The sequence below is a fragment of the Eretmochelys imbricata genome, chromosome 16 (genome assembly GCF_965152235.1).
Source record: "Eretmochelys imbricata isolate rEreImb1 chromosome 16, rEreImb1.hap1, whole genome shotgun sequence".
Taxonomy (NCBI): Eukaryota; Metazoa; Chordata; order Testudines; family Cheloniidae; genus Eretmochelys; species Eretmochelys imbricata.
In genome coordinates, this window is record NC_135587.1 from 13,318,625 (window position 1) to 13,330,735 (window position 12,111).

Here is a 12,111-nt window from a genome sequence, read left to right on the forward strand (position 1 = left end):
GCAGCCATAAGCTGGGAAGCGTATCGTCACATCCAAACATTCCAAACAAGTCATACTGAAATAAGGCAATCTGGGGCTGTTGGAAAGGTGATCCAATCTATCACCTCCAGAGAAAGGAAGAGCCTAGAGCATTGGCCTGCTAAACCCAGGGTTGTGAGTTCAATCCTTGAGGGGGCCATTTAGGGATCTGGGGCAAAAATTGGGGATTGGTCCTGCTTCAAGCAGGGGGTTGGACTAGATGACCTCCTGAGGTCCCTTCCAACCCTAACCTTCTGTGATTCTATGATTCTATGATTCTATGTAAAAGGCAATTTAGTTTGATAGTTTTTTGTCTGGTAAGAACTCACTTATCAATAGACACAGCTGGGAAACCCTTATGTCTTTATAGATGTCGTTGTGAAATCCTCACTTCTGTATTGGTTTGTCATTATAGTTCCTCCTTTACTATTGTTTATTTGCATGGTCTCTGCCTGGTTCTGTGATTGTTTCAGTCTCCTGTAGAAGTAATTTTGCTGGGTGTAAACTAATTAAGGTGGTGCGATATAATTGGTTAGCTAATCATGTTACAATACGTTAGGATTGGTTAGGTAAATTTCAGTAAAATGATTGGTTAAGCTATAGCTAAGAATATTACTATATAAATTAGGGGCAAACAGGAAGTAAGTTAGGATTTGAAAATAAGGAAAAAGGAACTTGGATTAAGCTTGCTGGAAGGTCACCCCAAAAAACATCGAATTATTTGCACCTTTGGACTTCGGGTATTGTTGCTCTCTGTTCATGCGAGAAGGACCAGGGAAGTGAGAGGGTGAAGGAATAAGCCCCCTAACAAATGTTACATGAATAATGTAGCTGAAGTCGACGTACTTAGATCTACTTAGCATGCTGTCTTCACTGCAGTAAGTCGACGGCTGACGCTCTCCCGTCAACTCCTCCTGTGCCTCTCACCCTGGTGGAGTACCGGAGTCGACAGGAGAGCACTTGGCAGTTGATTTATCACATCTAGACTAGACGCAATAAATCAACTCCCGCTGGATCAATCGCTGCCCGTCGATCCAGCGGATAATGTAGACAAGCCCTTAGTTAAACCAACGTGACTTTGTGTGAAGACCAAGCCCTAGAGCAATGGTCTCCAAGCTTTTTACCTCATCCCCCCATACCGCTGTCTACACCCCTCCGAGCCAGAACTGGGAAACGGACAGGGATAAAGGGACCAAGGCCGGGGCCACAGCTGGGGGTGGGAGCAGGGCCAGGAGCGGAGCCTCAACCAGGAGCCAAGCCCAGCAGCCAGCGTCAGGAGTGGAGCTGGTGCTCCCTCCCCAACCCTGTGGGGGCTGGACTGGGCCCCAGCTGTGCCCCCCTGAACTTTCCTTCGTGCCCCCCTAGTGGGCGTGCCCCACAGTTTGGGGGCTTCCCGCCTTAGAGCATACGAAGATACTGAAACCCTGTTTTACAGTAGTCCCAGAAATCAAGAACTTCTCATAAAAGAGAAGGCTGTAGAATTGGGCCCTGAGGGACCAAATCTACTCACTTTACTCAAGCAAGTAGTCCCACTGAGTTCAGTTTGACTATATGTATGAATCATACAAACAATATTTATCGCTTAATTGTTTAAATTGCCAACAGATTATTCCAGGTTGCCATTATTTTAATTAGCTCAGCAAATAAAGACACTAAAGTTAAAAACATATGAACATAAGTTATGTTAGTGAAACTTTTTTCTAGTCCGACATTCATCACACCTGCAGCACAGAGCAGAGCTAGGACAATATTGAGTGTTTTAGAAAATCCCATCCTAAATGCAAACAACAATTAAAATGCAATAATAAACTAAGAACTTAAAAACACAAATGCCAAACAAACTCAGAGCAAAGTTAATTCAGTCATACCTACAGAGTTTTTAGATTACATAATGCAGTTAAAATGACAGCTCAATAAAGCTAAAATGTAAAATGTGAGCAAGTTAACACAGTTGTAGGAATTAACTCTGAGTCTCCAGTTTTAATTTATTTTTCTTTAAACTTTCTTATTTCTAAATATAAACAAAAAGAAATAAACCTGTTGGGGACACTGGGGCATGGCCACTAGGTAACTCAAGGGGATGGAAGACCACGAGTGTCGATGAAGCCCCCTTGCAGTAGGCCCAGGTGTCCTTGCCTCCCCCCCCCCCCCCCACCTGGAGGCACTCGCAGCAGCTCTGCATACTAGGCCCAAGTGTCCTTGGCCCCCCCACCTGGAGGCACTCACAGCAGTTATGCTGAGGATCTGCAACAATATGTTGCAGAGTCAGACTGCCTGAAACTAAACAAGGCCAAACAGGGCAAATATAAAAAACCAATGCTGAATAAAGCAGCTTTATGTATAGTTTAACAAATGATACAAAAAACAAGGGAACTAGCTGGTAACTGGATTGGCTGGCTATATGCATACTTAGGGCAGCTTGCTATTAAATAAGTATGCTAAAGAAAGAATGTATAAAAGCCTGTGTAACTTCCTGCTCTGGGTGCAGGATTTGAGATTCTATTCTCCCTGTACCTTTTTGAAGCTTCAAATAAACTTTTCTGCTTCTCCACCCTGTTGTGATTATTGGGTGAAGCACACCGGGTAGCAAACCAAACCCTGCTGTTGTTTTGCCTCTCGGCACTGGGTGCCAGCAACAAACCCAACAGATTTCTTGAGAGAAACTGACTCTGCGATTCAAGTACAATCTATATAGCAAGGTTCCATACGACAGCGTCAGCAAGGAAAATAGCACTTGTCCTTTTCAATTTAGCTGCAGTTCCACTTTTGCATAAAGCCACTTTTATACAAAGTGACATCTGTCACCACAGTCTGTGGTTTCACTGCACAGTAACAGTTCCTGCCAGCAGAGGCCATTTTACAACAACAAAACTGTAGTTAAACGGTTGAGAAGGGGAAAAAAAAAAAAAAAAGTCCTTAGACTTGTAACCAGACATTCCTCCTTTCTGCTTACCAGCACAAAGTAAATGGGGAAAGAGCACAGTTAAAAAGTTTTTCTCTTTTCATTCATTTACCTGCATTTCCAGTTGCACACAAAAGTAAACTCGGAGCAAAAATTCCTTCTATTGCAAAGACCATACGAGCATTTAAATTCCTATTTCTATGCATGTTCAAACTTCAAACTCTACACTCTAATTCCTTAGGGCTCAGAACATCCTGAGGGCCTGCACAAAAAGGGAAACTTCTGTGCATGAACCTCTCCACTGCCCATGAAGGGGTCAACTGCCTCCTCTGTTCTGTTCTCCCTCTCACATACAGATCAGGGACATCATGCACAGGGAGAGCAGCATACTGGACCATTCCCCTCACATGTCCTGCAGAGAATCCACTGAAAGGTTAATGCAGCCTCAGGATGCATGCACTACAGGCAGTAACTTTTCTTCACAGCCGCTCTACGTGGGAAGCTGCAACTGCAAGCATTATCTGTAGCTTTGCCCGCAACTAGGATTTAAAGGTGTGATGAGATCACACTTCCAAATCGTAGTCTAGACAAGGTCTGCACCTGCCAGGGAACTGGGAGTGGAGAAAAGACCCTAGGAAGGGGATATCTGGAGCAGGCATGGAGGCCCATGCAGAGATTGCCCTAGCCTCTAACACAGGGGATGGCAACCTGCAGCACGCATGGTCGGCAACCTGCGGCTCAGGAAGCTGTCGGTCCGGGGTCCTGGCCGCCGGCCCCTGCCAGTCCGGGGGCCTGGCCGCCGGCCCCGCTCAGCCCGCTGCCGGCCCGGGGTTCCATCCATCCATCCAGGCTGGCAGCGGGATGAGCGTAGCTGGCAGCCGGGACCCCAGACCGGCAGCGCGGGCAGAAGATGGAATCCCAGACCAGCAGCGGGCTGAGCCGGTCTGGGGTTCTGTCTGCCACCCATGCTGCCGGTCTGGGGTTCCGGCCGCGGTCCCGGCACCGCTCAGCCCGCTGCCAGTCTGGGGTTCCATCGGGGGGCTCCTGTAAAATTTATTACTGGCAAGAGAAACCTTAAATTAATGAAGACTTGGCATGCCACTTCTCAAAGGTTGCCGACCCCTGCTCTAGCAGAACCCAACATCCATGAGGACTACCTTGAGAATTTGAGGGTTCCGAACCATGGGAAGGAAAGAAGGATGGAAATCCTGTGCTCATTCTGCAAGGAGGAAAACACAACCCATCCCTCTTTTCCTCACATGGAACAATCTGGGAGAGAGACTCCACAATGGGAATCTCATGGAGTTTCCCCAACTCTCCGACAGCACTTTTCCTTGGAAATGGACAATCTGAATCTTTAAAGTTACCAAGCCACCCCAAAGTGACTATTCCTCACTGGGTAGTCACATGCTATGTTTAAAATGTTGAGCTGATCTGAATGCAAAAAACAGTAACAGTTATTTTAAGCAGGCTATTCCTACTCCATCTAATATTTGATGGCTCAAAAAAAGAGAGTCAGACAGACAAGGAGTTTGTAACAGCTTTCGCCAAAGCTTTCCAGAACAATTCATGTTTGGACTGACATCAAACCTGTGAACTGCCCAGAAGAATTTGAGAAGGTATAAGAAGCTGAAAGAAGGGTTTAGAATGGAGATAAACACTCATCCATAACAATGCTACAAAATGCAAACAAACAATGCTAAATTTTTAATCAGTTACACATTTTAAAATCATATGCCCTAAAAAGTAATTAAGTCTTATCTTTTGAATACCAGAAAGATCCTTCAACATATGTGATGGTTTAGTTATGTTACAACCATTCAGAGATCAGAAATTGCCAACTTTATTAAAAACTGCTAAATAAACTTATTCAGTTGAAACCCCTCGCATCTGGGAAAGTGGCAACCCCTCACCACCACATTTTCATGAAAATGTTCATGATATTCCAATGAGCTCCAGTGACAAGTTTTCCAAACCGAATCTGACAACAGTACGATTCTGTCCCACATAGTCGATCGGTTAAAATGACATTGCCTATTGAGTCAAAAATGCATTTCCTTATTTGTGTTACACAGACATTTGCCTAGTAAATCTGATGGCGGAAGGTATTGATATAGCACTCAACCATTGAAAAAATTATGCTGTCCCTAAATCAATGCACATTCAGTAATTCTTTGAAATATGAGGCTGCCATTGATTCCTTTTAAGTAAAATGATGAAGTCAGACAAATGCCATATATTGCATTGTAAAGATATGCACTAATACTATTCTTTAGGAGGAGTTTTGAACACGGAGCTGTGTCCACTGTTATTCAGCAACTAAGATGGGAAACTTGCTAGCCCGAACAACAGAATTGTGCTTCAATCTTGAAAGTTACAGTTCAAAAATGGGCACTAAACACAGATGACCAGATTCTCAGATGGTGTTAATCATGGACTTCAACAGAGCTATGCTAATTGACACCAACTGAGGTCTTAGCCCAGAGTCAGCACGTATTTATTTATGGGTCCCCATGAAGTTATTGTACATCTCTGTCCTGTCAGTAGTCCATTCCGCAGCACATTGCATAGGATTTAGTAACCAACTTGGTCACTAAATTTTACATTACAAATTTACTTACATTTTCGTAATCCTTCATGGTCCGAGCTCTGGTTGGTGAAACTGCATCTTCCGCCACATCCAGTAACACTAGACATTTGAGAAGACAATTAAAATAGATCCAAATACCAAAGGATGCAAAGGTACGATTTTATTTGGAAGCAGTAAAAGCTTATTTTAATAATCAGAATGTATTAGAAGCATTAAATACATTTGTCATTTCATGTCCCCTTTTTACATTATGGACTAAACAAGTTATTGTGACAGAAACAAGAAAATCCAGACAAAATATACCATAAGCATCACTGTATAAGGTGTTGAGCACCTGCAACATCCATTTAAATCAATGGAAGGTGAGGGTGCTCATGACTGCACAGTATTGTCCCACACAAGACCAAGATTTCCATACATGGAAGATGCAGCAAAGAAATAGTAACTACTTCTCTCTGTATATGGAGTATAAATAATCAAAATGTTTCTCTCCCATGTACTCATTCTGCAAGAGCCAAAATTTATCAAAGCATGTAAATGCGGCACTAAGGCTGCTGTTAACATACGCAAACTTTAAAAAGAGGGGGGAAAGAGGTTCTATACAAGAGATTTCAAGAAGCCAAATAATACACAAAATAAAACATATTTTATATTGTCTCTCTGTCATTGAGGTACCAAGGTCAGAGTTGTCACAATTTAGAGAAAATATTGAAATAAATACTTCCAAAGTTATCAAGTAATTCTATATGCACTAAATAGCCTTTCAATAGTCCCAGGAATGCCAATCAGAAGTCTTCAAATGTGGAAGATTTGATTAACCTGATGAGATACATAGTTCGTACAGCACCTACTGTAACAGGATCACAGCCATATTGCAATGTAGGTATATTTCTTATAATTGCTTGCTTCGTATTCAATATTCTTCCAGAGAAGGTATATGTAAATTGCTTTCATTATTGCATGGCAGAAGTTCGTTGAAATTAAGTTACAATAGTTTTGGCTAAATACACAAAAGAATAGTGGGCAGAATAACATTCAAAATACAAGGCCAGAAAACTGGCTACCAGAACACAAAAAATTGCTATAATTGTGCTTTATTAGTTTTCATAGAATCATAGAACTGGAAGGGACCTCGAGAGGTCGTCTAGTCCAGTCCCCTGCACTTGTGGCAGGACTAATTATCTAGACCATTCCTGACAGGTGTTTGTCTAACCTGCTCTTGAAAATTTCCAATGATGGAGATTCCACAACTTGCCTAGGCAATTTATTCCAGTGCTTAACCACCTTGACAGTTAGGAAGTTTTTCCTAATGTCCAACCTAAACCTCCCTTGCTGCAATTTGAGCCCATTGCTTCTCGTCCTATCCTCAGAAGTTAAGAAAAACAATTTTTCTTCCTCCTCCTTGTAACAACCTTATATACTAGAAAACTTATGTCCCCTCTCAGTCTTCTCTTTCCAGATTAAACAAACCCAATTTTTTCAATCTTCCCTCATAGGTCATGTTTTCTAGACCTTTAATCATTTTTGCTGCTCTTCTCTGGACTCTCTCCAATTTGTCCACATCCTTCCTGAAATGTGGCACCAAGAACTGGCCAAAATATTCCAGTTGAGGCCTAATCAGAGTGGAAGAATTACTTCTCATTTGTCCTTATTGAATTGCATCCTATTTACTTCAGACCATTTCTCCAGCTTGTCCAGATCATTTTGAATTTTAATCCTATCCTCCAAAGCACTTGCAACCAACCCCTCTCAGCTTGGCATGCTCCGCAAACTTTCTAAGTGTACTCCGTATGCCATTATCTAAATCACTGATGAAGATATTGAACAGAACCGGACCCAGAACTGATCCCTGAGGGACCCCACTAGTTATGTCCTTCCAGCATGACTGTGAACCAGTGATAACTACTCTCTGGAATGGTTTTCCAACCAGTTTTGCACCCACCTTATAGTAGCTCCATCTAGGTTGTATTTTCCTAGTTTATTTATGATAAGGTCATGTGAGACAGTATCAAAAGTGTTACTAAAGTTAAGATATACCATGTCTACTGCTTCCCCCCTATCCATAAGGCTTGTTACCTTGTCAAAGAAAGCTATCAGGTTGGTCTGACATGATGTGTTTTTGACAAATCCATGCAGACTGTTACTTATCACCTTATTATCTTCTAGATGTTTGCAAATTGATTGCTTAATTATTTGCTCCATTATCTTTCCAAGTTCAGAAGTTAAGATGACTGGTCTGTAATTCCCTGGGTTGTCCTAATTTCCCTTTTTATAGATGGGCATTATATTTGCCCTTTTCCAGTCTCTGGAATCTCTCCCGTCTTCCATGACTTCTCAAAGATAATTATCTTAACTAATTAGCCTCTCACAGTTCGTATGGCAATTTCCAACTTATCTGTATATATATCTTCTTACTATATATTCCATTCTATGCATCCGGTGAAGTGGGCTGTAGCCCACGAAAGCTTATACTCTAATAAATTTGTTAGTCTCTAAGGTGCCACAAGTACTCCTATAATTATCTATGTTACTTCAAAATAAATATTTCATGCTGTATTTTCTCCCAAACCTGAAGTAAGATGAACACACAGCCACCACACCATAAAGCAAAACATGCTGAATTACTATCCCTGCTCAATACAATTGAGTAATACCTGATGGTAATGTTTTTTAAAAAACAAATATGTATAAAGAATCTGCAGTTGGTAACTGGACTACAGCTGGAAAGTCTGGTGAGAGACTTTCATGTGATATCCCTAAAACAAAGCACTAAGTGAACCACCATCATCTTCTCTGATGATTAGTACAAGAAGTTCAGGACCAGGTTCTGAAGGCTGCTGAGTGTCTTGCAGGATCAGGACCGTAACAACAACAGAAACTTAATCTGTTGGTATCTTGGACTTATACCAGTTTCTGCAGCAATAGCTTGAATTTAATAAGGTTTGTTGGTTTTTTTAAAGGGACATTCAAAAATCATATGTTGCAAATATAAAGATTTATTTGCCTCTGTTACTAACATCTATTAAAAGTGAATAGGAGTTTCATGTTTACTTTTCACTATTTATGCTCTTTGTTAACTTTTGACATTTCTACTGCCTGGGTAATTAATTCAGTTTCACTTTGTGATCAGTTTCACTTTCAGCTTCTCAGTGCTGCAATATCTGGATTGCAAATGCTGTGGGAATGATTAATGGTTTGGAAAAATGAGCACTTATCACAGGAACATTACAGAAATGTTTCTATAGGTCTTCAGTGCCGTAAGAACAAGTTAAGATCTTTAAAACCTAATTTTGCAGTCTCCAAAAATTAACATTTGAAGTGTTCCGGACCCCTTTCTTTTCACCATCACATGGCAGCTGCCCTTACCTCCACTAACTCCCAGGCCAATGCGAGGTTCATCTCTGGAGACATCTGGCAGTCTGGAAATACTGACGCTAAGAGTGAGACAGGAGGCAAATGCAGTGATGGAAAGTTTAGAAAGCGCACAAAAAGTCCCTCCTCTGTCAATATTTCCAGCATCTCCCCCCCCCCCCCCCAGCAGTACATGACAGATACCGAGAGGGAGGGGAGGGATCCAGGTACCAGCCTAGCACCCCTTCCCCAATCTCAGACCCGACAAGATAGGAAGAGCCACGCAGCCCCCCCCCACCGTGTCGAATCCATGGGATGGAGGAATATAAACAGCACCCCTGCCCCAGTGTGAGACCCACGCAACAGCAACCTCACACTCGGGAGACGAGGGGCTTCAACAGCGAGCAGCCCAGCCCCCCATATTAGATCCAGCCCAGAGAAGGGGGGAATCCCGAGCGCCCCTGCCCCCCATGCCAGACCCGGGGGGGGGGGTTAATCCCGAGCGCGCCTGTCTCCCCCGGGAGATGGGGGCGTTGATCCCGGGCGGCCCTGCCCCCACCAGACACGGGGTGGCCCCCAAACCAAACGGTCCCAGGCTGCCTGTCTCGCTCCGCTCCGCTCCTACCTGCCGCTAAACTCCACGGGCAGGGTGAGGTCCTCCCCCGGCAGCGAGTCCATGGCGGCCCCGAGCCCTGCAGGGACACGGCGGCGACTCCGGTTGTTATTGTCCGAGTTTGGCGGCTTCGCTGGAATTCAAACGGCCGCAGCCGCTTCCGCCATCTTGTATAGCCGACGGTGAAGCCGCTGAGGCCGCTCTGAAAGGGCACGGGAGGCGGGCACGATAGGAATCTATTGGGGCGCCGCCATCTTTGCTGAGGGCACAGGCTGGGGATTGTGTGGGCAAGCGCCATCTTGCCTGAGGGCAGCCGCGTTCAGGACTAAGAACAAAGGAGGTAGTGATGGTGGGCAGTCGCCATCTTGAGTAAGGGCAAAAAAAAGGGGGATGGCGTATGAGCAGCCGCCACATTTAACAGAAGAGCGAAGGAGGGTGTGACCCGGCGCCATCTTTAGTCAGGGCACGAAGGTACGCATGGGAGTCGCCATCTTTAGCCAGGGCACAGTTGGAGCAGGAGGTATAGGGTGGAAATGCTTAAGATCCCACAGTGCGTCAGGCGCTGTCTAGCCCTCCAGACTCACTAAGATACTACGAAAAAAGAAAAGGAGTACTTGTGGCACCTTAGAGACCAACCAGTTTATTTGAGCATGAGCTTTCCTGAGCTACAGCTCACTTCATCGGATGCATACTGTGGAAACTGCAGAAGACATTATATACACAGAGACCATGAAACAATACCTCCTCCCACCCCACTCTCCTGCTGGTAATAGCTTATCTAAAGTGATCATCAGGTTGGGCCATTTCCAGCACAAATCCAGGTTTTCTCACCCTCTGCCCCCCCACACACAAACTCACTCTCCTGTTGGTAATAGCCCATCCAAAGTGACCACTCTCCTCACAATGTGTATGAAAATCAAGGTGGGCCATTTCCAGCACAAATACAGGTTTTCTCACCCCCGCACCCCCTTTTTTTCAAAAAAAAACACACACAAAAACTCACTCTCCTGCTGGTAATAGCTCATCCAAAGTGACCACTCTCCCTACAATGTGCATGATAATCAAGGTGGGCCATTTCCAGCATAAATCCAGGTTTTCTCAGCCCCCCTCCCCCCCACACACACAACAGCAGGAGAGTGAGTTTGTGTGTGTGTGTGTGTGTTTTTGAAAAAAGGGGGTGGGGGGGTGAGAAAACCTGTATTTGTGCTGGAAATGGCCCACCTTGATTTTCATACACATTGTGAGGAGAGTGGTCACTTTGGACGGGCTATTACCAACAGGAGAGTGAGTTTGTGGGGGGGGGGGCAGAGGGTGAGAAAACCTGGATTTGTGCTGGAAATGGCCCAACCTGATGATCACTTTAGATAAGCTATTACCAGCAGGAGAGTGGGGTGGGAGGAGGTATTGTTTCATGGTCTCTGTGTATATAAAGTCTTCTGCAGTTTCCACAGTATGCATCCGATGAAGTGAGCTGTAGCTCACGAAAGCTCATGCTCAAATAAATTGGTTAGTCTCTAAGGTGCCACAAGTACTCCTTTTCTTTTTGCGAATACAGACTAACACGGCTGTTACTCTGAAACCTAAGATACTACGGCCACTTCTGGGGTGGACAGCAGCCACCAAGGGGCGAACAGGGCTTTGCACCACAGTGGGGCGAGCGAGACTGCCTCCTCCCTTACTGAGCAGGCCCTGGGGTTGCTAATGGCCCACATGCAGCACAGGACCTGGGGTCTGCTTTTCAGAGCGTTCAGCCCCCTTAATTCTTGACCAAAGGGGAAGGGGAGCCGCTCTGAAAGCGAGGCCCTCAATGTCTCATCCAGCCCCCCAGATGGGGTTGCCAACTTGCTGATCCCAGAAAACTGAACACCCTTGCCCCGCCCCCTGCCCCGCCCCTTCTCCGAGGGCCCCCCCCCCAGCACTCGCTCTGCCCCACCCTTGCTCGCTCACTCACTCACTCATTATCACCAGGCTGGGGCAGGGGGTTCGGGTTCCTGTTGGGGGTGTGGGCTCTGAGGATGAGGGGCTTGGGGTGCAGGAAGGGGCTCAGGGCTGGGGCAGAGGATTGGAGCGCGGGGGGGGTGTGAGGGCTCTGGCTAGGGGTGCAGGCTCTGGGGTGGGGCCAGGGATGAGGGGTTTGGGGTGCGGGAGGGGGCTCAGGGCTGGGGCAGAGGGTTGGAGTGTAGGAGGGAGTTGGGGTGCGGGCTCCCAGCAGTGCTTACCTTGGGCAGCTCCTTGGAAGCGGCAACATGTCTGTCTGGCTCCTAGGTGGAGGTGCTGCCAGGAGGCTCCGTGCACTGCCCCGTTCACAGGTGCACAGGTGCCGACTTTCTAAAGAGTCGGGGGGTGCTCGACCCCAGGGCCCGCCTCCATTCCACCCCTTCCCCTAATGTCCCACCCCACCCAGCCTCTTCCCACCCCCACTCCACCCCTTCATCCAAGGCCCCGCCCCTGCTCCACCACTGCCCCCGCGCTCGCCATGTCCTCGCTCCTCCCCCTTCCCTCCCAGCCTCCTGCCTCCACGCTGTGAAATGGCTGTTCACAGCAGGCAGGAGGCACAGGGAGGCGCTGATCTGTGGGGCCCACCGGTGGGTGGGAGGCGCTGGCGGGGTAGGAGGGGAGCTGATGGGGGGCTGCCAG

The 12,111-nt window shown here is 46.0% G+C and overlaps 1 protein-coding gene across 7 annotated transcripts in view; it reads right to left on the bottom strand.

The window, feature by feature from the left end:
- The window catches only part of CDK5RAP2 (CDK5 regulatory subunit associated protein 2), a 106,385-nt gene extending 96,743 nt beyond the window's left edge, over positions 1-9,642 (bottom strand). For all 7 annotated transcript variants that reach the window (XM_077836195.1, XM_077836194.1, XM_077836192.1 and 4 more), the window contains exons 1-3: positions 9,487-9,642; positions 8,877-8,944; positions 5,542-5,609 (exon numbers count right to left, since the gene is read on the bottom strand). In XM_077836195.1, the coding sequence (XP_077692321.1) occupies positions 5,542-5,609; positions 8,877-8,944; positions 9,487-9,539 (189 nt within the window). In that variant the 5' untranslated portion in view covers positions 9,540-9,642. The remainder of the gene's footprint in view (positions 1-5,541; positions 5,610-8,876; positions 8,945-9,486) is intronic.
- Between the last annotated feature and the right edge of the window lie 2,469 nt (positions 9,643-12,111).